Source organism: Lepidochelys olivacea (assembly GCF_965140295.1).
Source record: "Lepidochelys olivacea isolate rLepOli2 genome assembly, chromosome: 2".
NCBI lineage: Eukaryota > Metazoa > Chordata > Testudines > Cheloniidae > Lepidochelys > Lepidochelys olivacea.
In genome coordinates, this window is record NC_140412.1 from 211651676 (window position 1) to 211679641 (window position 27966).

Below are 27966 nucleotides of genomic sequence, written 5' to 3' on the forward strand. Positions count from 1 at the left end.
TGAATGTTGACCTAGTTATTGGGATAGCGTACGAATATATTGGGTTAATGTAATAAAAGGGGCTGTGAGGGAAGTTAAGCCACTTCATCCCAAACATTTGAAGGATGTTTTGAGACAATGCCATGATAGGAAAAGGCCTGCACAAACCAAAGACCAAAAGGACTACAGCAGTTTAAAAAAGGGACTGTTAAGAGATGGGGGAAGTGTTCAGGGGAGCCAGCCTAAGGATGCCATGTTGACACTTCACACTCAAATTGTCAATTCCAGCATGAGGAGATGTACCCACACTACCTCTGATAGAGCCAGTACACAAAAGAGTGTAGCTGCCCCAAATACACACCCATCCAAGATACTATAATATACTCAGGGCAGCTAGTCCCTCCCATCGCTCATGCCAACACAGCTACACTCTATTTTCACTGCACTAGCTCAACAGAGCTAGTGCGGATACATCTCCTCAAGCTGGAATTTACACCTTCAACTGGAAGAGTAGATGTACCCTATATACCACTCAGGTTTCTGAAGAGGTTAAGCCTGCCTAGGTTACTATCAGGGGCTGGAAAGACTTCAGGTAAGATAGACGTGCATGTGGATTGTTGGTTGTTTTAAAATAGTTTTTCTCTGACATTTTGTTCCAACTGTTAAAATAAATTCTGTAGGCGGGCTGTCACACTATATTCACCACTGGTCACAGATACCTAAAGGGAAAAACCGCATGACCCAGAACTGAATTCTGGGTAAGTGCCACAGGCGCCGACTTTCCAATGTGCCGGGGGGTGTTCGATCCCTGGCTCTGCCCCAGGCCCCGCCCCACTCAAGTCCCCACCCACACCCTGCCTCTTCCCACCCCATGCACACCATGTTCTTGCTCCTCCCGCAGGGAGGAAGGAGGAGCCGATAGGGGGGTCTGCCAGTGGGTGCTCAGCACCTACCATTTTTTCCCCTGTGGGTGCTCCAGCCCCAGAGCACCCACAGAGTTGGTGCCTATGGTAAGTGCTATTGTTACGGTCATAAAAAGCAAAGAGGAGCAAACCTACATGTTAGTAGTGAAAAAGGAAGCTAAAGTAGATAAAATGAAAAATTGGAGTTCAAGTTCTTCTTGTGAAAAACAGAGACAAATACAGCCCAAAGGAGTGGTTCTCCAAATGGGATCCTCTTCCAGGCCAGAGTCAGAAACCTTAGCTTGGAGTCAGTTCACCTGATGCTGCACCTCAATACTGAGGGAATCTCAGCAGCCAAGAGGGACATCCTCCTTCAGTCAGCCCTAGAACATGAAGCACATATCACCTTGCTTCAGGGAACACACTGCCACTGACACTTAACTATCAATTCCTAGCTTTGCTGTTGTATCTCAGCTTCGTCATAGGCAATATGGGATGGGATCCTGCATCAGAGAAGGTATTCCAGCAACTCCTGTCTCGTCAGGTACAAATGATGTTATAGAAAATCAGGCTATAAAAATGAAGGACCTACTCTTTTCCTTTGATTCGCATCTGTCAGCTCAACAGCGATGATGGGGCCAACTGCAGTCTTTAACCACTTTTTATCTTGTACCAGCTACACAGCTTTGATCTTCTTTAAAAATGTTTTTGTTCTGTCATTCTTAACTGTGTCCTCTATCCAACACATCCTTGATCTTCCTTTATTTCTAGTTCCTTGCACTCTGGTACGTATCGCCTTGTATGGTATCCTTTCCGGGTGCTTTCTTGACATATATCCAAACCATTACAGCAACCTTTCTTGAATCTTTTGTAACAGCCTTATTTCTTGCCCTGGCTATTTTCTTATCTCTTCATTTTTTATCTTTTGCAGTCTTGAAATTCTCAGTATTCCCCTCAGCCAGTTCATGTCTGCAGTCAAAACTTTTCATTCATAGGCCTTCCTCATACTCCAGCATTCCTCCCAGTACAGTAGTATCAGCATGACAGTTCTCATGTATGCTGATTTCTGTTTTTATAAGAATGTCTTTAGACTTCCGGATGTTGCAGTCTTCTGAATGCAGTAGCATCTAGTCCAATTCTTCTTATGTCGTCTTCACAATTCCCATTCTTCTATACCAGTCCTCCAAGGTACACAAATTTTTCCACTTCATTCTAGTTCTTTGTCTCCGAGTATGATGTTTACCTTTTCTCATATCTTCTGTGGTGGTGGAGGGGGGTTGCCCCACCCCCCATGCCAGATTGGGCTACAACAGGCCAGAGCGGCTGCGCAAGGTGGCAGCCAATCAGGGAGGGCCTGTTAGAAAGCCAATCAGGGCCAGTATTACAGCCAGCCAATCAGAGCTAGGCTAGGCCCTATATAAAGGCTACCCAGGAAGGGAGCAGGCCTGTCCCTGAGTGAAGACGACCAGCACCCTGGACAGCGCAGTGCTGGGCAGGCTTGGGGGAGCTGAGGAGAGCTCCAGCCCAATACCTGCCAGGCTGCAGGCCCTGATAGAAGGGCCCACAAGATGCAAGCGGGCCAAAGGAGAAGCGGCCCAGGGAGGAGAGGTGAACAAGGGGAGCGAAAGAGGGCAGGGAAGCTGCCGCCAGAGGGTCCCTCTGAAGGGCTGAGTATGGTGAAGGTAGAAAGCCACAGCTTGTCTTACATCCTGTGTACAGAGACTGGTCTCTTCTCTGCGTAAACAGGACTTGGGATAAAATATCGGCAGTTGAATGTCCTGATTGATGTGGAACTCAGACTTTAGAGAGGAAGTGAGGGTGGGGATACAATGTAACTTTGTCCAGATACAACACACCACCATATGTTGTGGGTCAGCCCTGAGGACTCTCAGTTCCCCTACCCTTCTGGCCAATGTGATTACCACAAGGAACGATATCTTGAAGGACAGATTGAGTAGTGATCAGGCTTGAAGGGAGGGTCTCCTTACATATTAAGCACTAAATTGAGGTCCTAGGATATGACATTATCCTACACTGAAGGGAACCGGTTAAGGAGGCCCTTAAGGGATCTTGCTGTCATAGGATGTGTGAAGCCTGACAAATCTTCTACTGGTGAATGGAATTCCATGATGGCATCTAAATAAAACTTGAGCTCAGGGACAGTCCCATAGATTTCATGTTTAATAAGTAGTCGAGGATGGATGCCAGGGGAAAAATAGTAGGAGATATAGTGTTTGAAGTGCTTCCACTTCTGTAGTCAAGTCCTATATGTGGTAAGTTTCCTGCTATTTAAAAGAACCAGCTGGACTTCGGGAGAATGCTCCTGCTCTAGGTCCAAGAACCATTGAGGAGCCAGGCCTTGAGGTGCAGGGATGATATATTGGGGAGCGTTATGGAGTCTGACTCCTAGGTCAGGAGGTCAGTCAGAGGACATGTAGAGGCAGACATGTCACCAGATGAATTAGGGTTGGGAACACCTGTCCCAGCCATGCCGATGCTATGAAAATTATCGCTGCTTTCTCTTGTTTCAGTTGCCCCTTTCTTGGTTTCATTGAGAATTAGTCTCCATTGCTGGAAGTAAGTGGTCAAAGTATCCAGGTCTTGGCTGAGATTCCCTTCAATCTCGTGGAAGTTGTTTCCAGTGTCAGCAATATAGATATCAGCATACACATACTTCTTGGGCTGCATTTCAAAAAGGTCATATGTGTATATATTGAACAAAAAGGAAGCCAAAACTGACCCATGTTAAAGTGACTGACTCTCTCCCCAACTTGCAGGATGAAGCTTCGGTTGTTAATCATATCTTGAGTGAACCACATCAGCCTACAAGGAATACAGTCAGAACCTCAGTAACGAACAGCTAAAAGAAATCTTCTTGCTAATAAACCCATCTAGATTCAGACCCAAGAACAGCCACTGCCATTCCATTTAGTTGTCATATACCTGGGAGTAAAACCTCAAACATAGAGTGACATACTGGCCTTACCTGCAACACCTGAAAATGAAGTTCTCTTCCCATGCTGCCTTGATATGAAAACTGAGGAACCTCCTGGGGTACAGATTCTTTGGTCCTTCATACATCTGTACTGGCCTTGGTGTTTGCTCCAGCAGAATACTGCTCTGCCGTCTGGGGGTGCAGCTATCACACTTAACTTGTCAACATGGAGTTGAATTCAACCACTTGTATTATAATATAAGTGGCTGTTTGAACTATACACAAACCTTCAATTTGCATGTACTAGTAAACACAGCTCTGCCAGATCTTCGACAAGATGCCATTACTGTTACGTCTGCCTGGAGAGCAGTGACAGATGAACCAACCTATTAAGTCTCTGGTTGATTGATGCCTCATTCTGAGACAGAGAACAACACTCTGAGCCAACTCAAAAGTCTGCTTGTTTTCAGGGGAGGAATCCCATTTCTGTGGTCTGGGATGTGACACCATGGCCGATCTCTCGACATCCCTTTGCTATAGCAGTTGACACACTCCAGGACAAGAGTACTACTGGCCCTTTAGCATGCATGGAAAGCCAGCACCACTAGGGAGCTGAAAACTACATCCTTACAGTGTGGAAGCATCGATAAGTAAATTCAGGAGCTCATTGCTGTACCTGTCTCCTTGTCCCCTTGATCAAAGATCCTAGACTACTCAAGATAAGTCCCAGGCAGACCGCGAAGCGCTACAAAAGGATCTCACAAACCTGGGTGACTGAGCAACAAAATGGCAGATGAAATTTAATATTGATAAATCCAAAGTAATGCACATTGGAAAACATAATCCTAACTATACATATACAATGATGCGGTCTAAATTAGCTGTTACCACTCAAGAAAGATCTTGGAGTCACTGGGGATAGTTCTCTGAAATCATCCACTCAATGTGCAGCAGCAGTCAAAAAAGTGACCAGAATGTTGAGAATCAAGAAAGGGATAGATAAGATACAAAATATCATTGCCTCTATATAAATCTGTGGTACGCCCAGACCTTGAATACTGTGTGCAGATGTGGTCGCCCCATCTCAAAAAAGGTATATTGGAATAGGTTCAGAAAAGGGCAACAAAAATTATTAAGGGTATAGAACAGGAGGAGAGATTAATAAGACTGGGACTTTTCAGCTTGGAAAAGAAGTGACTAAGGGGGGGATATGACTGAGGTCTATAAAATCATGAGTGGTATAGAGAAAGCAAATATAGAAGTGTTATTTACTCCTTTTCATAATACAAGAACAAGGGGCCACCAAATGAAAATAGGTAGCAGGTTTAAAATAAATGTAAGAAAGTATTTTTTTCACGCAATGCTCTGTCAACCTCAAACTCCTTGCCAGAGGGTGTTGTGAAGGCCAGTACTATAATGGGGTTCAAAAGGGAGCTAGATAGATTCATGGAGGATAGGTCCATCAATGGCTATTAGCCAGGATGGGCAGGAATGGTGTCCCTAGCCTCTCTTTGCCAGAAGCTGGGACTGGGTGACAGGGCATGGATCACTTGATAACCTATCTGTTCATTCCCTTTGGGGCAGCTGCCATTGGCCACTGTCAGAGGACGGGATACGGGGCTTGACGAACCTTTGTTCTGACCCAGTATGGCTGTTCTTATATTCTAGATCAGGCTTAATAGGCTACCCTCTGGCTCAAACAGAAGTGCTGCAACCATGCATTGGCTCGGCCTGCTGTCCCCCCTACACTGACTGTGGAGCGGCATAGCAGATAAGTCATGTGGTGGAAGAGTAGCATCTAGAAAGCAGTTTACAACACCTAACCTCCTTTGATACAGGACGTATCTGGTTATGGAACCTGGACATCAAGCGCTGACATCTGCATACAAGAGAGAAAGAGACCCATTCATAAAAGGGGCATAATTTACCTGCTTAACAGGGATGGGAGGCTGAACTGGGACAGTATGACCTAGTGGAGAGCACAGTGGACTGGATCTCATGAGACCTGGATTCTAATCCCAGCTCAGCCACTTGGCTACTGGATGACCTTGAGCAAGTCACTTCACCTCCTTTAGTCTCATTTTCTTGTCTGTAAAATGGGGCTAACAATATTTACCTCCATTGTAAAGCACTTTGAGAATTACTAATAAGTATTATGTAAGAGCTAAATATTATTGCTTACTAAGCTAACAAAATCACAAGATAAATGGCACTATAAGAGTAGAAGGCATTTATTATATTTCATTGAAATTTCATTTGATGTGTTTGAAATACAAACTAATGATAAAGGAATATTTGGCTAATATACTAACTCCACAGTCATTCCTATTAGCAATAAAGTCCACATACCAACAGATATAGTACATGTGAAGACTCAAAATAATGTTTAGAAATACACACAATAATTTAATTACTACTATATCTCTCCATGACTTTTATGGAAGGAAAAGTATCTACATAAACTTTATAAAAGTAAATAATGAGTGAAGTCTAAATACAAAGCAGTTTGATTTAATGTGTACATGCTCCTCCGGCACAAAATCAGCTTAGCAGTGGCATATTATAGTGTTATTGCAATCAGTATTCTAGATTATTCTATAAACAAACATATAAAAGTAGACAAAATATAAATTTCATTCAAGCTACTCTTACCATTTTCTACGTCCTTCAAAATGTTCTGAGAAGTAGGATAATAGCTGCTCTCTTTGGCTTTTAAGATCTTAACCATTTTTTGAACAACAGGAGACTGAAGCTAGAATCAAACAATTTTTTCAGTAAATACGAAATTTAAGAACGTCTGTCACAAAGTGGAGTAGGTTGTCTATCTGGATATAGAGTGTGAAATCAAAAGTTTTACTACCAACTTCAATGGAGTCAGGATTTCAGCCAAAGTATTTATTAAAAAAAAAACAACCCCAAAACAGGTATATGCATATTGGGCCTGATCCAATGTCCATGGAAATCAATGAAAAAACTCCCATTGACTTCCGTGGGTAATGGGTCAGGCTCTCTATGCTAATAATGTTAATCCAATTTAAACTGGAGCACTGCTAATAACCAGGATAGTGGAAATACAGAATTAAAAAGAGGATGATAACAACATGTTTTCCAGCTCCAAGCAATATATCATATTCAAAATGTAAATCTTGATAGCTGCACAATGTTTTAATAAGACACAGCTGGAGGATTTGTAATATCCAATTTAACAAGTCTGTATTCTGAAACAGCAGCCTCCATTCCATAGCTAAGGTTGAATCTACTTTCCCATTATAGGCCTGATTTTCAAGCCCAATTTCTCAGAAAGAAATCTTTCCCCTTGTGTAGCATTTTCTGGGGCAGAGACATAGGAAAAGATTTCTAAAGCTCCAGACTGAGATTTTGAAATCAGCACAGGGAAGTTAGCTATACGTATCTTAAAATTAATGGAACACGCGTAGTTAAATCTCCTGCACAGGGTCAACCAGGATATTTCAATTTTTTCTTTGTCATTCAAGTTTTAACAGTTTTTTCCTCATTATTTTCTGGCTCTTCATATGTCTCTCAAATGGCTTGGCCTAAGAACTCCAAATTTTATTTTACTTTACCTGTGAGGGAAAATGCCTATTTGTATCTTTTTATTTCGGTGGTATTGTTTTGGGTGGGGAGAGTGCAAAGATATAGACTGGAAGAGGCATAGTAAGATTTACGGTACATAGGAAAGATACTGGAGGAGGGGAAAGGCTAAACATGAATTGGAGGGATGGGGAACAAATGCAAGGGAGATAAAGCACATTTATTAAAGTTTTTTCCTAGTAGAAAGGGTTGATGATAAATAACTAAGTGGTTTGTTTTTTTAAAAGGATTGGCTAAAAGAAGCTGTGCGTTCAGAAAGTTGCCTGTGGACCCCCCCACACCTATGCTAACGCCTCCCAATTTATTATTATTTTTTTCAAAGAGCATGGAGGAAGCTGATCTTGGGGGAGGTAGGGCATAAAAGGAACGGGGAAGACAGAGCGGGATGCTGAGGACTCAGGGGCATGGAAATGCTGGAATGCATTTCTCCGCCTCCAGATCTTATACAGCCACCTCTTTTAAACTTCTTTTTTTTAACCCAACCAAATAAAAAGGGTGATTTCAAACAAATAGCTCACTTAATGAATTTAGTTTGAAGGTATGTTTCAGTGGAGTCTGCCTAACCACCACAAAAAATTATGCTTTCTTGACCAAACACACGTTAGATAATTTAGAAATGAACAATTAAGGGATCCAGACAGTTCCCCACTGCCATGTAGTCCTTAATCACTAACTATCACTCTTATTTACACCACCACACCTCCTTAACTCCATTTTGTTTGGGCATATCTATGAAGCCAGTTTAATCAGAAATCCAGATCTTCAGCTATGCCTATCTTCTATGTAGGTTATTTGAAACACTGAAAACAGTGGCTCATTTTGCATGCAAAAAGATGACAAGCATAGAGGGCTTCCCTCAATATCTGCCAAATATCTGAAAACACGTACTTGATCATATATGCACAACAAATTATCTTTTCTTTTCTTCCAGAAGTTGAGCTCAATTTGGGGATCCGAATGGAGGCCTTGCAGAAGAGGTTGAACAGAATCCTCTCTTAGTATGTCACATATCTGATGCGACCATTTAATAACCATAGATTCAACTGCATGTAGCACTGCCCTAGCATGTGGATATTGTCTGAAAAACAAAAACAAAAAAATTCAGTGTTTTGCTGAATTACAGGTGGTGTTCAAGGGCAGTGGTCTGGCAACAGATGTCCTTGTCCATCACTTTACACTTTATCACAAACACTTTAGTGTTAACACCTAGAATACTGAGTCTGGTACTGGTCAACACATTACCAGAAAGATATATTCAAACCACTACAATTAAATGATCAGCAAGCCGAAAGGACTGATTTATGAGGAAAGAATAAGAGTTTGACTGTCAGTAAACAGAATACAATTTTCCTCAGCTCTATACACTGTTCAAAGCTATTGGCCAAGTACTCCCCATGAATAATTCTTTGTTTGTGAGTGTTCAGTATTCAAAATCAAAGTTTTGTTGCTTAGTTTACTGGTCCCAAGTCACATGATACTGTTCCCATTTCTTGACTGGATAAGAAGTTACAATCAGGTTTCCAGTCCAGATATTCAACATTTATTAGTTCAAAATTCACTTCCTAGGCATGTTCTTTAACATTTCCTGACATGTACTCTTTCTAGTAACATTCCAGCCTGTTAATTTATTTGCTATAACATACAGTTCAGGGCCCACAAAGACAAGGAAGGATGCAAGCAAAGCTGAAGTGAATTATATTTACAGAATATTAAGGCGTGCACCTCTCTCTAACTAGGAGACATCAGCTGGTCTACATACAATCTTGTGCAGAAATAACTAAATTAGTTTAAAAATTCACAGCTTTTGTTGTTTCAGTGCAAGTCTGTGTGTGGATATTCTTCATTAAAAAATTAAAGCTTTTACTTCAATGTCATTTAAGCGGTTAAAAAGCCATTATTAACAAGAGTTGTGAATTTAAACATATTTAGTTATTTCAGTGCAGGTTTGTGTGTAGATAAGCCCTAACTTTCTCCTTTCTGTCTGGGACCCCTGGCTCTCACCTCCCATGTCCTCTTCTGTGTCTAAAATGCCTGCATGAAGTCATCTTCTCCCACTGCCCTTCTCACACCACACTGCTCCTGTTGTCTTGCTATCTCTTAATACGTTAAATTCAAGAAGATTGTCCTCACCTGCAAGGCTCTACATAATCTTGCCCTCCCACACACAATTTAATCTAATTTCTCTCCATTCTCCTTCAGAGTCCTTTCACCCCTTACTCCACTCTGCAGCTTGTTTTCCCATTTTTGGCTTCATGCTTATGTCATGCTGCTGGAACACTCCCTCTGTTCCTCACTCTTCTCTCCCCACCTAGCACTGCGGGGGTTCGAACCTGATTTAGGCGCCTAGGCCCTACACATTACAGCAATAGGAACAAATCCTACCCCTCTGAGCAATCCCTCATCAATAATCTGTGCAGACAACCTGTCCTGAACTCCTGTCATGTGTTTGTCTTATTTAAATTGTAAGCTCTTTGGGGCTGGAATGTGTCATTGCCATGTAAATTTATGGTGCTTTAATATTGTTTATTGAAACTGCAATGACCACTACCTGCTCAAAGGATGATATCAAAAAGGATGATACATACATACCACACAGACTATGCTGACAGCTTATGCCACACGCTCTCAAAGAAACTGCGGAATCACCTGATCAACATCCTCTACAGCAAACAGGGAAAGATTAAGAATGAGCTCTCAAAAATGGATACTCTCATAAAAAACCAACCTTCCACACAAACTTCCTCGTGGCTGGATTTTACTAAAACTAGACAAGCCATTTACAACGCACACTTTGCTTCTCTACAAAAGAAAAAGGACACTAAACTTTCTAAACTACTACATGCTACAAGGGGCCACAGCAATGGTTCCCTCAACCCACCTAGCAATATTGTTAACCTATCCAACTATACTCTCAGCCCAGCAGAAGCAGCTGTTCTATCTCGGGGCCTCTCCTTCTGCCCCTCCACCCCCACAAACATGATACAGTTCTGTGGTGACCTAGAATCCTATTTTCGACGTCTCCGACTCAAGGAATATTTCCAAAATACCTCTGAACAGCATACTAATCCACAGAGGTCTCCCAACCAACACTACAGAAAGAGGGATTCTAGGTGGACTCCTCCTGAAGATCGAAACAGCAGACTGGACTTCTACATAGAGTGCTTCCGCCGACGTGCACGGGCTGAAATTGTGGAAAAGCAGCATCACTTGCCCCATAACCTCAGCCATGCGGAACGCAATGCCATCCACAGCCTCAGAAACAACTCTGACATCATAATCAAAAAGGCTGACAAAGGAGGTGCTGTTGTCGTCATGAATAGGTCGGAATATGAACAAGAGGCTGCTCGGCAGCTCTCCAACACGAGTTTCTACAAGCCATTACCCTCTGATCCCACTGAGAGTTACCAAAAGCAACTACAGCATTTGCTCAAGAAACTTCCTGAAAAAGCACAAGATCAAATCCGCACAGACACACCCCTGGAACCCCGACCTGGGATATTCTATCTACTACCCAAGATCCATAAACCTGGAAATCCTGGGCGCCCCATCATCTCAGGCATTGGCACCCTGACAGCAGGATTGTCTGGCTATGTAGACTCCCTCCTCAGGCCCTACGCTACCAGCACTCCCAGCTACCTTCGAGACACCACTGACTTCCTGAGGAAACTACAATCCATCGGTGATCTTCCTGATAACACCATCCTGGCCACTATGGATGTAGAAGCCCTCTACACCAACATTCCACACAAAGATGGACTACAAGCCGTCAAGAACACTATCCCCGATAATGTCACGGCTAACCTGGTGGCTGAACTTTGTGACTTTGTCCTTACCCATAACTACTTCACATTTGGGGACAATGTATACCTTCAGATCAGCGGCACTGCTATGGGTACCCGCATGGCCCCACAGTATGCCAACATTTTTATGGCTGATTTAGAACAACGCTTCCTCAGCTCTCGTCCCCTAAAGCCCCTACTCTACTTGCGCTATATTGATGACATCTTCATCATCTGGACCCATGGAAAAGAAGCCCTTGAGGAATTCCACCATGATTTCAACAATTTCCATCCCACCACCAACCTCAGCCTGGTCCAGTCCACACAAGAGATCCACTTCCTGGACACTACAGTGCTAATAAACAATGGTCACATAAACACCACCCTATACCGGAAACCTACTGACCGCTATTCCTACCTGCATGCCTCCAGCTTTCACCCTGACCACACCACACGATCCATCGTCTACAGCCAAGCTCTGCGATACAACCGCATTTGCTCCAACCCCTCAGACAGAGACAAACACCTACAAGATCTCTGTCAAGCTTTCTTACAACTACAATACCCACCTGCAGAAGTAAAGAAACAGATTGATAGAGCCAGAAGAGTTCCCAGAAGTTACCTACTACAGGACAGGCCTAACAAAGAAAATAACAGAACGCCACTAGCCGTCACCTTCAGCCCCCAACTAAAACCCCTCCAACGCATTATTAAGGATCTACAACCTATCCTAAAGGATGACCCAACACTCTCACAAATCTTGGGAGACAGGCCAGTCCTTGCCTACAGACAGCCCCGCAACCTGAAGCAAATACTCACCAACAACCACATACCACACAACAGAACCACTAACCCAGGAACTTATCCTTGCAACAAAGCCCGTTGCCAACTGTGCCCACATATCTATTCAGGGGACACCATCACAGGGCCTAATAACATCAGCCACACTATCAGAGGCTCGTTCACCTGCACATCCACCAATGTGATATATGCCATCATGTGCCAGCAATGCCCCTCTGCCATGTACATTGGTCAAACTGGACAGTCTCTACGTAAAAGAATAAATGGACACAAATCAGATGTCAAGAATTATAACATTCATAAACCAGTCGGAGAACACTTCAATCTCTCTGGTCACGCAATCACAGACATGAAGGTCGCTATCTTAAAACAAAAAAACTACAAATCCAGACTCCAGCGAGAAACTGCTGAATTGGAATTCATTTGCAAATTGGATACTATTAATTTAGGCTTAAATAGAGACTTGGAGTGGCTAAGTCATTATGCAAGGTAGCCTGTTTCCTCTTGTTTTTTCCTACCCCCCCCCCCAGATGTTCTGGTTTAACTTGGATTTTAACTTGAAGAGTGGTCAGTTTGGATGAGCTATTACCAGCAGGAGAGTGAGTTTGTGTGTGTATGGGGGTGGGGGGGATGTGAGAACCTGGATTTATGCAGGAAATAGCCCAGCTTGATTGTCATGCACATTGTGTAAAGAGTTGTCACTTTGGATGGGCTATCACCAGCAGGAGAGTGAATTTGTGTGGGGGGGTGGAGGGTGAGAAAACCTGGATTTGTGCTGGAAATCACTTTAGATAAGCTATTACCAGCAGGACAGTGGGGTGGGAATAGGTATTGTTTCATATTCTCTGTGTATATATAAAGCCTGCTGCAGTTTCCACGATATGCATCTGAGGAAGTGAGCTGTAGCTCACGAAAGCTTATGCTCTAATAAATTGGTTAGTCTCTAAGGTGCCACAAGTCCTCCTTTTCTTTTTGCGAATACAGACTAACACGGCTGTTACTCTGAAACCTATCAAAAAGGATGGAATTTCCTGGACTTCTAAATATACATCTTCCAGAATTTAACAAGCACCATGTCTAAATATTAGATCAGGGGCCAGACCCTCAGCTGGTGTAAACTGTCATAGCTTCATTGACGGCAGTGGAGCTCAATTTTAAACCAGCCAAGAATCTGGTCCCATATTTCAGTCCCTCCACTTACCTGACTCTTTCTGATGTTAATTGATGACAAAAGGCACCATTATATCACATTTTTCTATTTTCTTAACTCTGGTTGAAACAGCAACAGGTTGGCTAAAATTTAGCATTATGGCTGCTAAATATTAGAGAATATATCAGTGCACATATTGTGATACACTGAGTTTCTTAGAAATAAAACAAAAGAAAACCTGAACAATGTAGCACACACATCCCTTTAAAACAACACGTGTACTTTTATGTAATAAACAATTGAGTAATAAAACAAATAGCATCTAGTATTTCAAACAGTAGCATTGTAAAATATTGCCCAAGGGATACAAAAATTAGATCTGTTGTGCAATAATTCTTCTCAGTGATTACATCACCATTTAAATATTTTTCCCTCCCTCAAACAGTATTTTACTGTTACTGTCCTCAAATCCAGGCACTATATATAAATAATTCCATGAAAAGCAGTCTTAAAATTAAACCCCTCTTAATCCTTGTACATGACACCACCCCTTCAAATTAGAACATTCAACCAATCACTGCTGCTCCCATTGAAACAGCCACTGAAGTCATGTTGAATGAAGAGCACTAAGACTGAAAGGGAAATACACAGTAATTGGAAAAGAGATAGGGGAACCTGGAAGGGGAGCGAGAGAATAGGCTGCAATCCAGCAGAGCACTTAAGCACCTGCTTAACTTTTAAAGCACTTGAATAGTTCCATTGAAGGCAATAAGATTATTCATGTGATTGAAGTTCAACTTGTATGCAAGCGCTCTGTTGGATCTGAGCCACAGAGAGGAAGTAGTAGCTATTGGCAGTACATTCAAAAATTTCATCCAAAAAAAAAAAAAAACAAAAAACCAAAAAACAACTAGTCATATTTCATGTTATGAGGCTATATTTTCATGTAGAGGTTCTCGTGAATACACAAACAACTTCTGCCTTGCTCTTGCAGTTAACTGGCCACAACTAGAAGCCCTTGAGGATACATTCTATGTAGCCTCTCATATACCAGAGAGCAATTTCAATGTTTAGTTATTTTGTAAAAATCTCTTTTGGCATTTTGAGGCAACAGCCATAATTTGGGGCACTCTTTAAAATGTTCATGGGAGTGATCTTATAACCAAAGTGTTCCAAATTCAACATCATTAATATTCCAAGTTTAATATCAAAAGGGATATTTTTAACATTTCCTGATACATTTATTTAACTAATGCAACTAATAGTTTAAATTTTTGTGGCTGAAAGACCATCAGGTGCAGTTGCTCTTTGCTGTATTGTATGTGTTGTGTTTCTTACTTATTTTCAGTGCACATCTGATGCAAGTCAGCCTTCGCTGCAACTGTTGGAATGGGAAGAAGGGTTCTTCCCGACATCATTCCCTTCATAACATGCACCTTATTTTTCATAATTTCCACGTGATGTTCCATGTCTTGTGAAATAAAATGTGGCCAGGCTTCATGGTTTTTCTTATTGGAAAGAACAGGCACTAAAACCTAGAGACAGAGCAGGGAAAGAGGGGTTGCAAATCAGTTAAATGTTTAAAGTTTTTCCAAGGGTATTTCACAACATACTGCTTCTTTAAATCCTGAGTGGAACAAATACACACCAAAACTAAAACTAAAGCATACATCAGAAACAAAGGGTTACTTAAATCAAAGTCAACTTTTTGATTTTTAATATATATTTTTCTGTTGATATACATGTGTTCAAACCTATTCTAATTGTGGTGTACACAAAAAGAATGTGTATTTACATTCTCCACAAATCAACTGAGCCCCAACATTGAGGCTCTTTTTCAGAAACCATGAATTATACTATTTTTGTTATTTCTCCTCCACCTTTTCCCCGCAAAAAAAAAAAAAAAAAAAAGAGGGAGAGAAATAAATAGCCACGTCTCCATATCCAACCTCTCCCATCAGAGGTCACAAAATCATCATCAACATCCCAGTCCTCAAGTGCCTTGGTTTAATAAACAAAAAACAAAAACAAACAAACGAGTAATCCCAAAATATAATTTAATTTCTGGTCAGGTTCAACATCATATTTAGAATAATCTTAGAGTAAAAATACCCTTCAATAATAAGCCTTTGTAAAAATATTTTTTCCATTAATGCAAATGTGTAGTTTTGTCTGTGACTGAATATTGCATATTCAAAACATTTATTTATAAAGCCTTTAATTCCTTCATATAAACAAACATTCCCTAACTCCTAGCTACATTTTCTATAGTACATATCACTGTATTTTTGAAGCACTTAAGCACATGCTTAACTTTAAGCATGTGATTATTGCTCACTGAAGTTTACAATTAAGCATGTGCTTAAGCACTTTGCCAAATGTGGGTAGAACATAACTCCTGCTTAAGTGCTTTTATGAATCAGGTCTAAACCATGAATAGGTAAATTAAATCTGCATACCAATGTCACATAGGGACCTTTTTGAGGATTATTTTTAGGACATTAGTGCACATAGATCCCAGTCAGGTTAGGGCTCCATTAGGCTCAATATTGTACAACCATAAAACCAACAATGAGCTCATCATCTTAAAAAGAAAAGGAGGACTTGTGGCACCTTAGAGACTAACCAATTTATTAGAGCATAAGCTTTCGTGAGCTACAGCTCACTTCCTCAGTAGCTCACGAAAGCTTATGCTCTAATAAATTGGTTAGTCTCTAAGGTGCCACAAGTCCTCCTTTTCTTTTTGCGAATACAGACTAACACGGCTGTTACTCTGAAACTCATCATCTTAGGCTCGAATGCTACAAACAGCTCATATAGAGCTCCACTGACTTCTACCTGTGCAGGACTCCTTGTAGGATTAGGGGTATTAGTTTAAAACAAGGCACAACAGGGAGGTGAAATAAATGGTGAAGGACAGGGAAAACAGTGATACAGTATAATCATGTTTTTGTAAAGACTGAGTGCAAAATTTGTAGTTATAAACCTTGATTCTAGTTGTTTTGTTAGAGACAGATGAACAGATCAATAGTGGCCTGAACTCCTCACCTGCCTTTCTACGGTCACTTGTTCTGTAGTGTTCTATAGGCACCATGGTAAAGTGCATGTTAAGAGAGGATGTGGCACAAAGCATCCCCAGAGCATACCACCCCACAAAATGGCACTGCAATCACTGCACCTCAGTCTCCTCTTTGGTGTTCAGTAATCACTGTGGTCCTCAGTATCAGAGGGGTAGCCGTGTTAGTTTGTGTCCACAAAAACAACAAGGAGTCCAGTGCCACCTTAAAGATTAACAGATTTATTTGGGCATAAGCTTTCATGGATAAAAAAAGTCCACTTCTTCAGATGCACGGAGTGAAAATTATAGATACAGGCATAAATATATATTGGCACATGAACAGAAGGGAGTTACAACTGTAGAACCAATGTTGAAGGCCAATTTAGTCAAGGTGGATGTTATCCACTCCCAATAATTGATGAGGAAGTGTCAATACCAAGAGAGGGAAAACTGAAGAAGTGGGTTTTTCACCCGTGAAAGCTTATGCCCAAATAAATCTGTTAGTCTGTTCCACCAGCCTCTCCTCATGGCAGAGGGCCACCAGACTCCTCATTGTTTTTGTGGTCCCCAGGTGCATGAAAGAGATCCTCTTAAAATGATAACTACTTGGTTATCTGGTGGAACTTCTTGGAGTTTACTGAAAGAGGATTGTCACCCATCATCAAACCTGACAGTATTCAAAGAAAGTTCTTAAATGAAGGATGGGAGAAACCCTTTCTACAAGGCCAATTTATAATTGTGTATATACTAAGTTTCTCTCTATTTAAGTTGTAAAACAAGTTTTATAAGATTTCTGTTATCAATGAATGGATCTGTTAATAAACAGCATTAAAAAAAGCAAAGAAGAGAAGGGAAAAGAAAAGCAAAAAGAAAAAGATCCTCTTTACTCTGTGATGCAGTTCCAACTGCTTCTGCATAACAGTGAACTTCCTGTGTGAGTGAAAAGATAAGCCAGGTAAGGTAGAGTTTCTACTACCACACAGCCTCCTTGAATCTTCAGGGCTCTCAAGCACCCGGGAGTGGGTTTGTTTGTGTTTATTAACTAGCATCCTTCCACTTGGGATCTAATTTATTAAATCCTTACAAAAAATGTATAGAATTCCTCTCGCTCTTTCAGGCTCAAGACCCTCCTTCTCTTAGGGCTTTCCATTTACCATTGGTTTGGATAGCTACCCACAATGCAACTTTCTGTTGATGCAAGAGGATCGACTGTGGATGCACTCTGCCGACACAAGGAGCATTGTGTGGACTTGCACAGCCAATGTAATTAAAGCAGCATATGGTTGTCAATGTCAACTTAATTCTGCATTGTAGACAAGGCCCTAGCTCCCTCTGAGCAGAGAAGCTCTGCCAGTCCCGTTCCAACCTTTGGGCCTCTCTCTAGGGAGACCTTCCCCAAGGAATCCTAATAATAGAATCATAGAAGATTAGGGTTGGAAGAGACCTCAGGAGGTCATCTAGTCTAACCCCCTGCTCAAAGCAGGATCAACCCCAACTAAATCATTCCAACCAGGGCTTTGTCAAGGTGGCCCTTTAAAACCTCTAAAGATGGAGCTTCCACCACCTCCCTAGGTAACCCATTCCAGTGCTTCACCACCCTCCTAGTGAAATAAATAAACAAACAAAAATTAATATCCAACCTAGACCTCTCCGACTGCAACTTGAAACCATTGCTCCTTGTTCTGTCATCTGCCACCACTGAGAACTGTCTAGCTCCATCCTCTTTGGAACCCCCGTCCAGGTAGTTGAAGGCTGCTATCAAATCCCCCCTCACTCTTCTCTCATGCAGACTAAATAAGCCCAGTTCCATCAGCCTCCCCTCGTAAGGCATGTGCCCCAGCCCTCTAATCATTTTCTTTGCCCTCCGCTGAACTCTCTCCAATTTGTCCACATCCTTTCTGTCGTGGGGGGCCCAAAACTGGACGCAGTACTCCAGATGTGGCCTCACCAGTGCCAAATAGAGGGGAATAATCACTTCCCTCAATCCACTGGCAATGCTCCTACTAATGCAGCCCAATATGCCATTAGCCTTTTTGGCAACAAGGGCACACTGCTGACTGATATCCAGCTTCTCGTCCCCTGTAATCCCCAGGTCCTTTTCTGCAGAACTGCCACTTAGCCAGTCAGTCCCCGGCCTGTAGCAGTGCATGGGATTCTTCCATCTTAAGTGCAGGACTCAGATTTCTTTTGGCCCAGTCCTCCAATTTGTCTAGGTCACCCTATCCCTACTCTTCAGTGTATCTACCTCTCCCCTCAGTTTAGTATCGTCTGCGAACTTGCTGAGGGTGCAATCCATCCCACCATCCAGATCATTAATGAAGATCTTGAACAAAACTGGCCCCAGCACGGACCCCTGGGGCACTCCGCTCAATCCAGCTTCCAACTAGACATCAAGCTGTTGATCACTACCTGTTGAGCCTGACAATCTAGCCAGCTTTCTATCCACCCTATAGTCCATTCATCCAATCCAGACTTTTTTAACTTGCTGGCAAGAATACTGTGGGAGACCATATCAAAAACTTTGCTAAAGTCAAGGTATATCACGTCCACTGCTTTCCCCATATCCTGAGAGCCAGTTATTTCATCATAGAAAGCAAACAGGTTGGTCAGGCATGACTTGCCCTGGGTGAATCCATGTTGACTGTTCCTGATCATGTTCCTCTCCTCCAAGTGCTTCAAAATGGATTCCTTGAGGACCTGCTCCATGATTTTTCCAGGGACTGAGGTGAGGCTGACTGGTCTGTAGTTCCCTGGATTCTCCTTCTTCCCTTTTTTAAAGATGGGCACTATATTTGCCTTTTTCCAGTTGTCCGGGACCTCCCCCAATTGCAACGAGTTTTCAAAGATAATGGCCAACGGCTCTGCAATCACATCAGCCAACTTCCTCAGCATTCTCAGATGCATTAGATCCGGCCCCATGGACTTGCATGTCCAGCTTTTCTAAATAGTCCTTAACCTGTTATTTCACCACTGAGGGCTGCTCACCTCCTCCCCATACTGTGCTGCTGTCTGGGAGCTGACCTCATCTGTGAAGACTGAGGCAAAAAAAAAAAAGCATTGAGCACTTCAGCTTTTTCCATATCATCTGTCACAAGGTTGACGTCCCCATTCACTAAGGGTCCCACACTTTCCCTGACCACCACCTTGCTGCTAACATATTTGTAGAAACCCTTCTTGTTACCCTTCACATCCCTTGCTAGCTGCAACTCCAACTGTGCTTTGGCCTTCCTGTTAGAAACCCTTCTTGTTACCCTTCACATCCCTTGCTAGCTGCAACTCCAACTGTGCTTTGGCCTTCCTGTTTACACCCCTGTACGATCGAGCAATATTTTTATACTCCTCCCAAGCCATCTGTCCAAGTTTCCATTTCTTGTAAGCTTCCTTTTTGTGTTTAAGCTCACCGAAAAGTTCTCTGTTAAGGCAAGCTGGTCGCCTGCCATATTTATTATTCTTTCTACACTTTGGGATGGTTTGTTCCTATGCCCTCAGTAAGGCTTCTTTAAACTACAGCCAGCTCTCCTGGACTCCTTTCTCCCCTCATATTAGCCTCCCAGGGGATCCTGCCCATCAGTTCCCTGAGGGAGTCAAAGTCTGCTTTTCTGAAGTTAAGGATCCATATCCCAATCCCTAAGATCAAAGCTCCCTCTTCCTTTAGGAGAAGGTCTCCCCAGTCCTCCTTCCTGGCTGGCCTTGTTGGCCCATCACCACCGTCGGCAGGGTTCTCTCACAGAAGAGCCTCCCGGCAGCTCTCTCTTGACACTAATCTCCCTTGGGAATTCCTTTTTAAGCCTCAGCAGATGGTTACAGGGCTCAGGCACCTGGCACCCATTCCCAGCATGGTTGGTGATTCTTCTCAGAATTTGCACATATTTTTCTTAAAAGGGCTGGGCCTTGGAACATATTACAGTGTTAAAAGGGATATGAAGGATGAGTCAGAGTTAGACTTTATTAAGAAGGCTACTCTTTAACCTTCCTGGATTTATGGAAACTGCTACGGCTTGATTTTGTTTCGAAGGGAAAGTGAAAAGGAGCAAGTTGTTTGATTTTTCATTTTATTTTCTTATTTTTGTTGAATATTCCCTTGTGGTGTGAAATTTTATTGCATATAGTGAACAACTTTTTAAGTGAGTACATAAGGAACTCAGTGAAATTTCTTGTTTATATACTAAACAGACATAATGAAGCTGCTTTTAAAACGCCTAACCTTCCAGTTTCTCATCCATCCATCCTTTTCCTACTTTTAAAAAGGTTTAACTGCATTTTTGTTTTCAGTGTTTGCTGAAGTCTTTGACATGCCCTCTAATGTAGATAATCAGCAACACATAATCTGAGTCGTCTCAGGTTAAGCAAGATCTTTAAATCAAATATTTGAACAGGTGCTACTGTTGTGAAATTCTCAGTTGATTTCTACAGAATGTATTAGTCAGGTAAACAACTGGAGTAGCACTAGCAGTATGATTTGTTACAACTAAATTCCAAATGCTTGTTTGTTGCTGTACATCCTCCATAGCAACAAACCGGGAAAAAAGTAATTCATTTTTAATAGGAAATACATCTGAATAAGTTGAATGCATAGCCAAGCCAAATACATCAGCTTTTACAAAGGAGAATAGGCTCCCAAGTAAATGTGGAATTTGAAATTAAGACATCCATGTAGAGGATGTATCCTTGATCTCATCAGCAGCAAACTTCCCTCTTCTCTTCATTATAGTTTGAGGCCTCACTCCCTCTCTCCATGAACTTTTCAAAAAAAAAAAAAAAAAAAAAAACTTGACTTTGCCAGCCTCTATAAAAAATGGATTCCCAACGAAATGTGTGAAACCCTGCCTCACTGAAGTCAATGGGAGTTCTCCTACTGACTTCAATGGGGCCAGAATTTCATCCTTTATCTTTCCAATGTAAGTTTGCTAAAGTTCTGTTATCTCTTTTGCTCTTAACCAGCTTGTTTCCACTGGCCCCAAGACAATAACTTCCTCTCAAATGACACGGCCACCCCAAAATGATCACCAATTCAGGGTCAACAAAGTCACCAGCCAACATAGTGAGACTCTATAGCGCCCGTCTAGTCTTAACATCTTTCACTATTATTGATTTTTAAAAATATTTGTTGATTATGTCTTAATTGCACATATTTTTCACCTTTACTGAAATATATTTGATTATATTCCTAATTAATCAAAGAATTTGAAAATTAAATTACATTTATAACATTGAAAAAGAATCATGCAGAGGGAACATTTTTGGAAAAGTATTAATATACTCATTTCTACTGTGTTCATTTTCATATTTAAATTCCCAAAGTCCTGTTTTTCTAATGATTACCAGGAATTTTAAGTTTTTGTATTCTGACTGAGCTATTTTCACACTAAGGACCAAATTCTGCCTTGGGTAACAGTGGTGTAAATCTAGAGTAACTCGATTTACTTCAGTGGATTTATAGCAGTGTAACGCAGACCAGAATTTGACCACATGTGAGTGTCTTAACTGACTGCCAGGAGAAGCAGTGACTGACAATATGAAATATTTTAAAATTTTAAAAGGAGACAGTGGTCTTGCTATAGATCCAAACACAACAAAGTGATACCTGGAGATCTGGGGAATCAAGCATTTAAATTTCTAATTAAAAAAAAAAAAAAAAAAAAAAAAAGAGCTCTTCTTCCAACCATAAGATTCCAAATGCAACTTTAAAACTCAGAGCCAAATTCAACTCTGGTACAAGCAGGCAACTTCATGGACGTCAAACATGTTGCACTACTTTTATCAGCATTGAATTTGATCCAGAGAGCCTACCAACACAGGCTGCAAAAATAACTAAAGTAAAGTGTTTTGGATAATAGGACTATGTGTATGTAACAGAAAATCACATATATACCAAATGAATGATTTTTGATGTCTGTTTGATGTTATACAACTTATCTCATCCAGTTACTTGTTTTCGTATTCCTCCTTTTAAGAAACAGAATATAACCAAACAATGACAAGATTTTAAAATTTTGTATATATATATTTATCTATTTAGCTTTTGATTTACATTTCAGAGAAAGGTTCAGCAAGAGTGGAGTAAAATTTTGGCTGAGATCTACTGGAACTGAACTCCTTTTAGTGGGGAAAACTTCTTTTATACACCCCTCCTCACAGAGCTTATACCCCCTTCCTCATAGCTGCTGAAGCTAACGGTGCTGCAGGGGCTGCCGCTGCCACCGCCCTCCCCTCCAACTTGAAGTGGTTTCCATCACATACAGGGTTTACAGTTTGGTTCAATGGCTGTCAGCAACCCCACTAAACAAATTGTTCCAGCACCCCTGCCCTTCCTGTGAAATAGTTATAGATTCATCAGCTGCAAAAAACCTTTAGTCATGTGACTATGAAAGCTATTTTTAATTATTAAAATTAACATAGTTCTGATCTGGAATAATGACTGCATATACCCTTAACTTTTGACATGCAACTCTACCATCTGCTATTTTAATATTCCTGAATGAGAGATAATAATAGGCCACAGGAGAACTGACTCATGACCCATCTTTCATACTGACATCCTTTGGACAAACGGAGTACTGTACAATGTCCCTCTCAAAATCTGGGCTGCTGAAAATGGGTTCTAGATACCTGAAGAGAATCGAGCACTTAACCTATTACAAGCAGGTTATACAAAATGTTCAGTGTGTGCTTCATGCTTCACAACAATTCAGGTGATGAAATAACTTTAATTACAATAAATAATAATAAGACAACATATATTACAATGTCTCCACTACCCATCCCTTTGTGACATGTCTAGGCAACAGAGAGGCTGCAGTTTTGTTGTAATTTTTTTCTTTTACCAGTATACGCATTATTTTTCTGCAGTCCACTATCTGGTGGAAATTATAATAAATGCAAGACTCAGATTTTAAGTTTTATCACAAATGGTTAGTTATAAATACCTCTTCTAAGAAATCAACTGTATGCTCAAGTGGTGTTGCAGACAACTCTTCAAATACTAGATTTTTTTTGTAATTATCTGTTCCAATGCGTTCTGTGGTCTTCATAATGCAAACTAATTTATGTGTTATATCACTGGGTATCTAAAACAAGAGAATCATAGGTTATCAATTCTACAAGAATATGATCTTCATAGTACAAAGTAGTCAGAGAATAAACACCAATAGCTGCTTTTTAGGTGACAGACAATATTGAGGTCCTAGTCAGGCCTGTTGGGACTGAGTGGAGGGAGCAGAGCACAGAGGTACAAAAATAGCTGGCAGTAGAGCAGCCTGGGACTCTGAAGCACCTTTTCAGAACCCCGTGTTGTGTGAGTGTCCAAAAATCCATACCCAGACCTTTGGACTTGCTTTAACGTCTGGTTTGTCACCTGCTTGCGATTAAACTGGTGCCTATTTGCAAAAGATAAAAAAAAAAATTAAAGGAACCCTCAAAAACAAGAACCAAACCCCCTATTTTATACCATACTGATAGACAAGTAGGGCCACATTTTCAGACAACAGTGTGGTTGCATCTCGGGGGTGGGTGAAATGAACCCCATACATGATGTCTGTAAGATACTTTCAGATGATATATAGGGCCAAATTCTATCCCTTGATATATGCCCATAACTTCCACTCAATACAAGCTAAATGAACGTTTCTGACAGCAGTTTAGCCTAATTATTAATTCACATCCAACAATAAATTAACTCTTTCCAAAACCATATCCCTCTTCATGGAAACGTTAGATGGACAACAATCTGGGCCTAAACTTTCAATTTTAGGTTTCATTGAGGTGGATGTATTTCATGATTTGACAGCTATGGAATTTGCCATTGATTCCATCCCTTTTCAGAATGTGCTCCAGAATCTAAACTTTCATTAAAAAAAATTAGACTTCTTGGTTGCAAAAGAAACTGTACAAACAAACTGAGTGTAACAACTGACACATTGTCATCTTCCAGGGTCTGCAGACAGCCTGAAATCAAAGCTCCAAGAGATTCCAAACCAGCTGCCAAAACTTTCATAGCTTTACCCCTGACATTTTCAACAATGCTACAAACCTATGTGTTGTCAGTACAAAATCTGCACAATAATTGAAAATGTGGGGATAGTGTCAAATAAATTTAAAAATAGAGAAAGACAGAGCTAGCGTGCTGACTGTATTATTTCTGTTCACTTTTAAACTGAGATTTTTAATGAATTAAAGCAACCATATATTTTTCAGTCTGCCACAGAAAGTAGCTGGGCTTGCAGCAGAACTTAGATCCAGTTTGCAACCAGGGTCAGGCTTTATAAAATTGTCTTATGAACTGTTTTTAAAACACAAAGCCACAAAGATGCTCCTCTTCTGGATTAAGTCACACATTCAATGCAGTACTGTGAAAATATTTTAAGAGAAACTAAATTACCTTTACTATAATTAAGTGGCAAAGGGTGGCCTTGGAATGGCCCCCATCAGGCAGTGGTTTGGAGCACCCATTATTGTTGCGTGTATTCTTGTCCCATTGGTTTGATATAATTAAGTTAGATTTTCTGTTCAATTCTTTGGCAAGGGACATAAGCGATAAAAAAATAGTACTCCAAAGGTCAAGAAATATGGGGCAAGAGGGCTACAGCTGAGATTTTTTAAAATTAATTTAGGGAAACTGGATAGTATACTGAACAAAGTAACTCCTTTTATTTCCCTAGAGACCCAATTTTGGTGGTAGAAACTGTCTTGGAGGACAGTTACTTGTATTATAGTGTTACTAATAAAAGTTTCTGGCAGCTGATAGCCAATGATCAAGATAATTCAAGGACAATTTTTTTTTTAAATCTCCAGTGATGTAGATGTGCAGTGGGTATTTTAACTAAGTGCACTGATATCTTTAGGAATTGAGGTATTAACTAAGAAATACAATATTAAGTACTCACAGTTACTTGCATTCCTAGCTAAAACCAGTAGTTTGTTAGCTATAACAGTCAGTGGGTGATGTCTTGGCCTCACTGAAGTCAATGGCAAAACTGCCATTGAGTTCAGTGGAGCCAGGATTTAATTCATGTATTTTAAACAGGATAGGTTAATAGTCTAGAGGGTTGAGTCCTCTCAGTCACTATGGACCAGACTGAGTCCCCCATACTCATACCCCACCAGTAATCCAATTTACTTCAATGGATCTATTTGTGTAACTATTCACAAGTGTAAAGGCATGCCTGTTCCAATCTGAATCCTATCTTAACCAAATCACATTTTAAATGCACTGATACTCAGATTTGAGTGATTCAGGAGCCGAATTAGCAATCAACATTACCCAATAGAGCCACAGTAGTGTGAATTCGTTGTTTCATTTACGTAAATATACAATCATTCTCACAGCAAATAAGTTAATAGTACAAGCTGATAACTTACTTAGTTAATACCATTGTAAAAGATCCTGATTGGTTAATAATTAAAATCAGTGTTTTAATCATGTGATGCAAAGAACCACAGGAGACACTTTAAAAAGCCACTTGCTCCTCCCAAGCCTCAGTCTGAGTGTCACTGTTTTAAAAGGGAAGACCCTTAAGAGAAAGGATAAGAGCACCAGAGGGGTGGAAAGGAACGGCTGATGCTAAAGAGTGTGTTCATGCTAGAACTTCAATACTAAAGATTAAAGTGAAATTAACTTCAATAAAGTGTTCATATATTTCCAGTTAGTTCCCCCTTAGAATCATTACAGTGGGGACAAAACCAGAAGGGTCTAAACATTGTTGGTGAAGGTGATTCAGGTACAATTAAACTCTGCTCCCAATTTATCCCCAATTTTGCCCATCTCTACTAATATTAAAAGGCTTGATTCCATTCATTGGGAAGTCCTAACCCTGAAAGAGCCAAGCAGTTGGGGATCGCGCTTTTCATGGCAAGTCTTAAGGTCTCTGCGCTAGAAAACACTAGAAATATATTTTCAGCACCCCGAAGTCCAAAGGGTACAGTATTTGTCATTCAAACGTCAGCACCTTACCTTCTGCATGGCTGTTAACGTGCCTGCCAGAGGGGAGCAAAACAGCAAGAAAGCTGGTTCGGTTTTGTCCAAAAACTCTGCCAGGATTTTCTGGTTCTCCTCATTTTCAAGATACTTGCTCCATTTCTCTGCTTGAAATTTCAGCAACTGTGCCAAGCGGTGCCCCACAAACTGGACCCTCTCCTCCTCTGAGAAACTTTCTTCCTGCGCCGCCTCTTCCTCCTCCTCCTCCATCTCCAGCCCGAGAATTGGAGGGGCTGGGGGGGAGCCGCTGAAGCGCAAGGCAGACTCCCGCACAAGTTGCTGCTCAGAGACTAACTTGCCCCCCTTCTTCAAACTCCCGCCTACACGGCAGCTACCACTTTGCGTCCCCTTGCAAATGCGCTAGCCCCGGGCGGTTTGCAGTTCCGCTCCCCTACAGCCCCAGCTCGTCCCGCAGTACAAATCCCCTCAGCCACCGGGCAGCGCAGTGACTTCTCTAAAGTTTCCTCCCTCCGCTGCCCTGTACTTGCAGTTCGCCTGCGGCTACTCGCTGCCCTGTGGTCCCTGACAAGCAGCCAGGGCACTCGTTACATTGTTGCCTGCTGCAGCCTCAGCGGCCCTAAATTGCAGGGCAGCGGCGGCGTCCTGTTCCCCTGGGGATGCCGGAGCCACTGGGGCGCCCGGCCCCGCCTCCCCAGGGCGTAGCTCAGGCCTCTTCCCAATCAGGGCACCGCCTCCCGGGGAACCGACCACCGTCACCCACCAGACTGGGGGGCAGAGAATTTTCAGCTTCTCTGTGGAGCCAGCCGGGTGGGGGGGGGGGCTCAGAGTAAGGTCGGGGGGGGAGGAATTCACGCTCGCTGATACAGTTCCAAGTTCAGCCTCCCTCCCCCTTCTCCTCCACTCCACCCCCAGCCCCCGCTCTGTCCGCTCCCCCCGGCACCCGCGCAATGGTGCAGTCTCCATTCGGTGGGGCTCTGGCTGGCCGCTCACAGGGTTCGGACGACGCTGGTCCCCTCGCGGGTGACCCCAGAGCCCAGTTGAATCGGATCCTGGCCGTGATGAATGTGAGGGGCCTGTCGGTCTGCGGCTGGCGGGAGGAGGGATGCTACACCCTTGGAGTACAGAAGAGGGCACGATGAGGAGGTGTAGGCATGAAATGCGCGCTCCTCCTTGGCAGAACAAGGAGTAATGGTCTCAAATTGCAGTGGGGGAGGTTTAGGTTGTATATTAGGAAAAACTTTTTCACTAGGAGGGTGGTGAAGCACTGGAATGCGTTACCTAGGGAGGTGGTAGAATCTCCTTCCTTAGAAGTTTTTAAGGTCAGGCCTGACAAAGCCCTGCCTGGGATGATTTAATTGGGGATTGGTCCTGCTTTGAGCAGGGGGTTGGACTAGATGACCTCCTGAGGTCCCTTCCAACCCTGATAGTCTATGATTCTATGAATCCCAACACCCAGGGTTGTGCAACGGTGCTTATGGACAGTTTTGTTTTTTAAATGGGGGGGGGGGCAGGCAACTTTGTGATTAATAAACTCAGCTGTTTGGTGTTGCAATAACAAAATGTAACTAAGACTAAGCGACTGCAAAACGTGTATAAAATGTCAATGTGGAAAAATAATGCTCCACCTTTGCACTTTTTAAAACAGTACAGTACTTAGTCAGCATGTTTTATACCCAATACTCAAACCTAAACATGCATGTAAGATTGTAACAAGATTCCAAGAAAGCACATTATTCTAAGTACAGTGCAATGGTTAGTTTAAAGATACATATGCACGCAATATTTGTATATATCTAAATGCTGCCCTTTGGTGGAT

General features: G+C 41.9%; 1 protein-coding gene across 1 annotated transcript in view; it reads right to left on the bottom strand.

Moving 5' to 3' along the window:
* The window catches only part of DNAH11 (dynein axonemal heavy chain 11), a 299590-nt gene extending 272765 nt beyond the window's left edge, over positions 1-26825 (bottom strand). Inside the window, exons 1-5 of the mRNA XM_084618686.1 lie at positions 26166-26825; positions 23143-23283; positions 14497-14693; positions 8317-8506; positions 6469-6568 (exon numbers count right to left, since the gene is read on the bottom strand). Of these exons, the coding sequence (XP_084474812.1) occupies positions 6469-6568; positions 8317-8506; positions 14497-14693; positions 23143-23283; positions 26166-26399 (862 nt within the window). The 5' untranslated portion in view covers positions 26400-26825. The remainder of the gene's footprint in view (positions 1-6468; positions 6569-8316; positions 8507-14496; positions 14694-23142; positions 23284-26165) is intronic.
* Positions 26826-27966: the final 1141 nt, after the last annotated feature.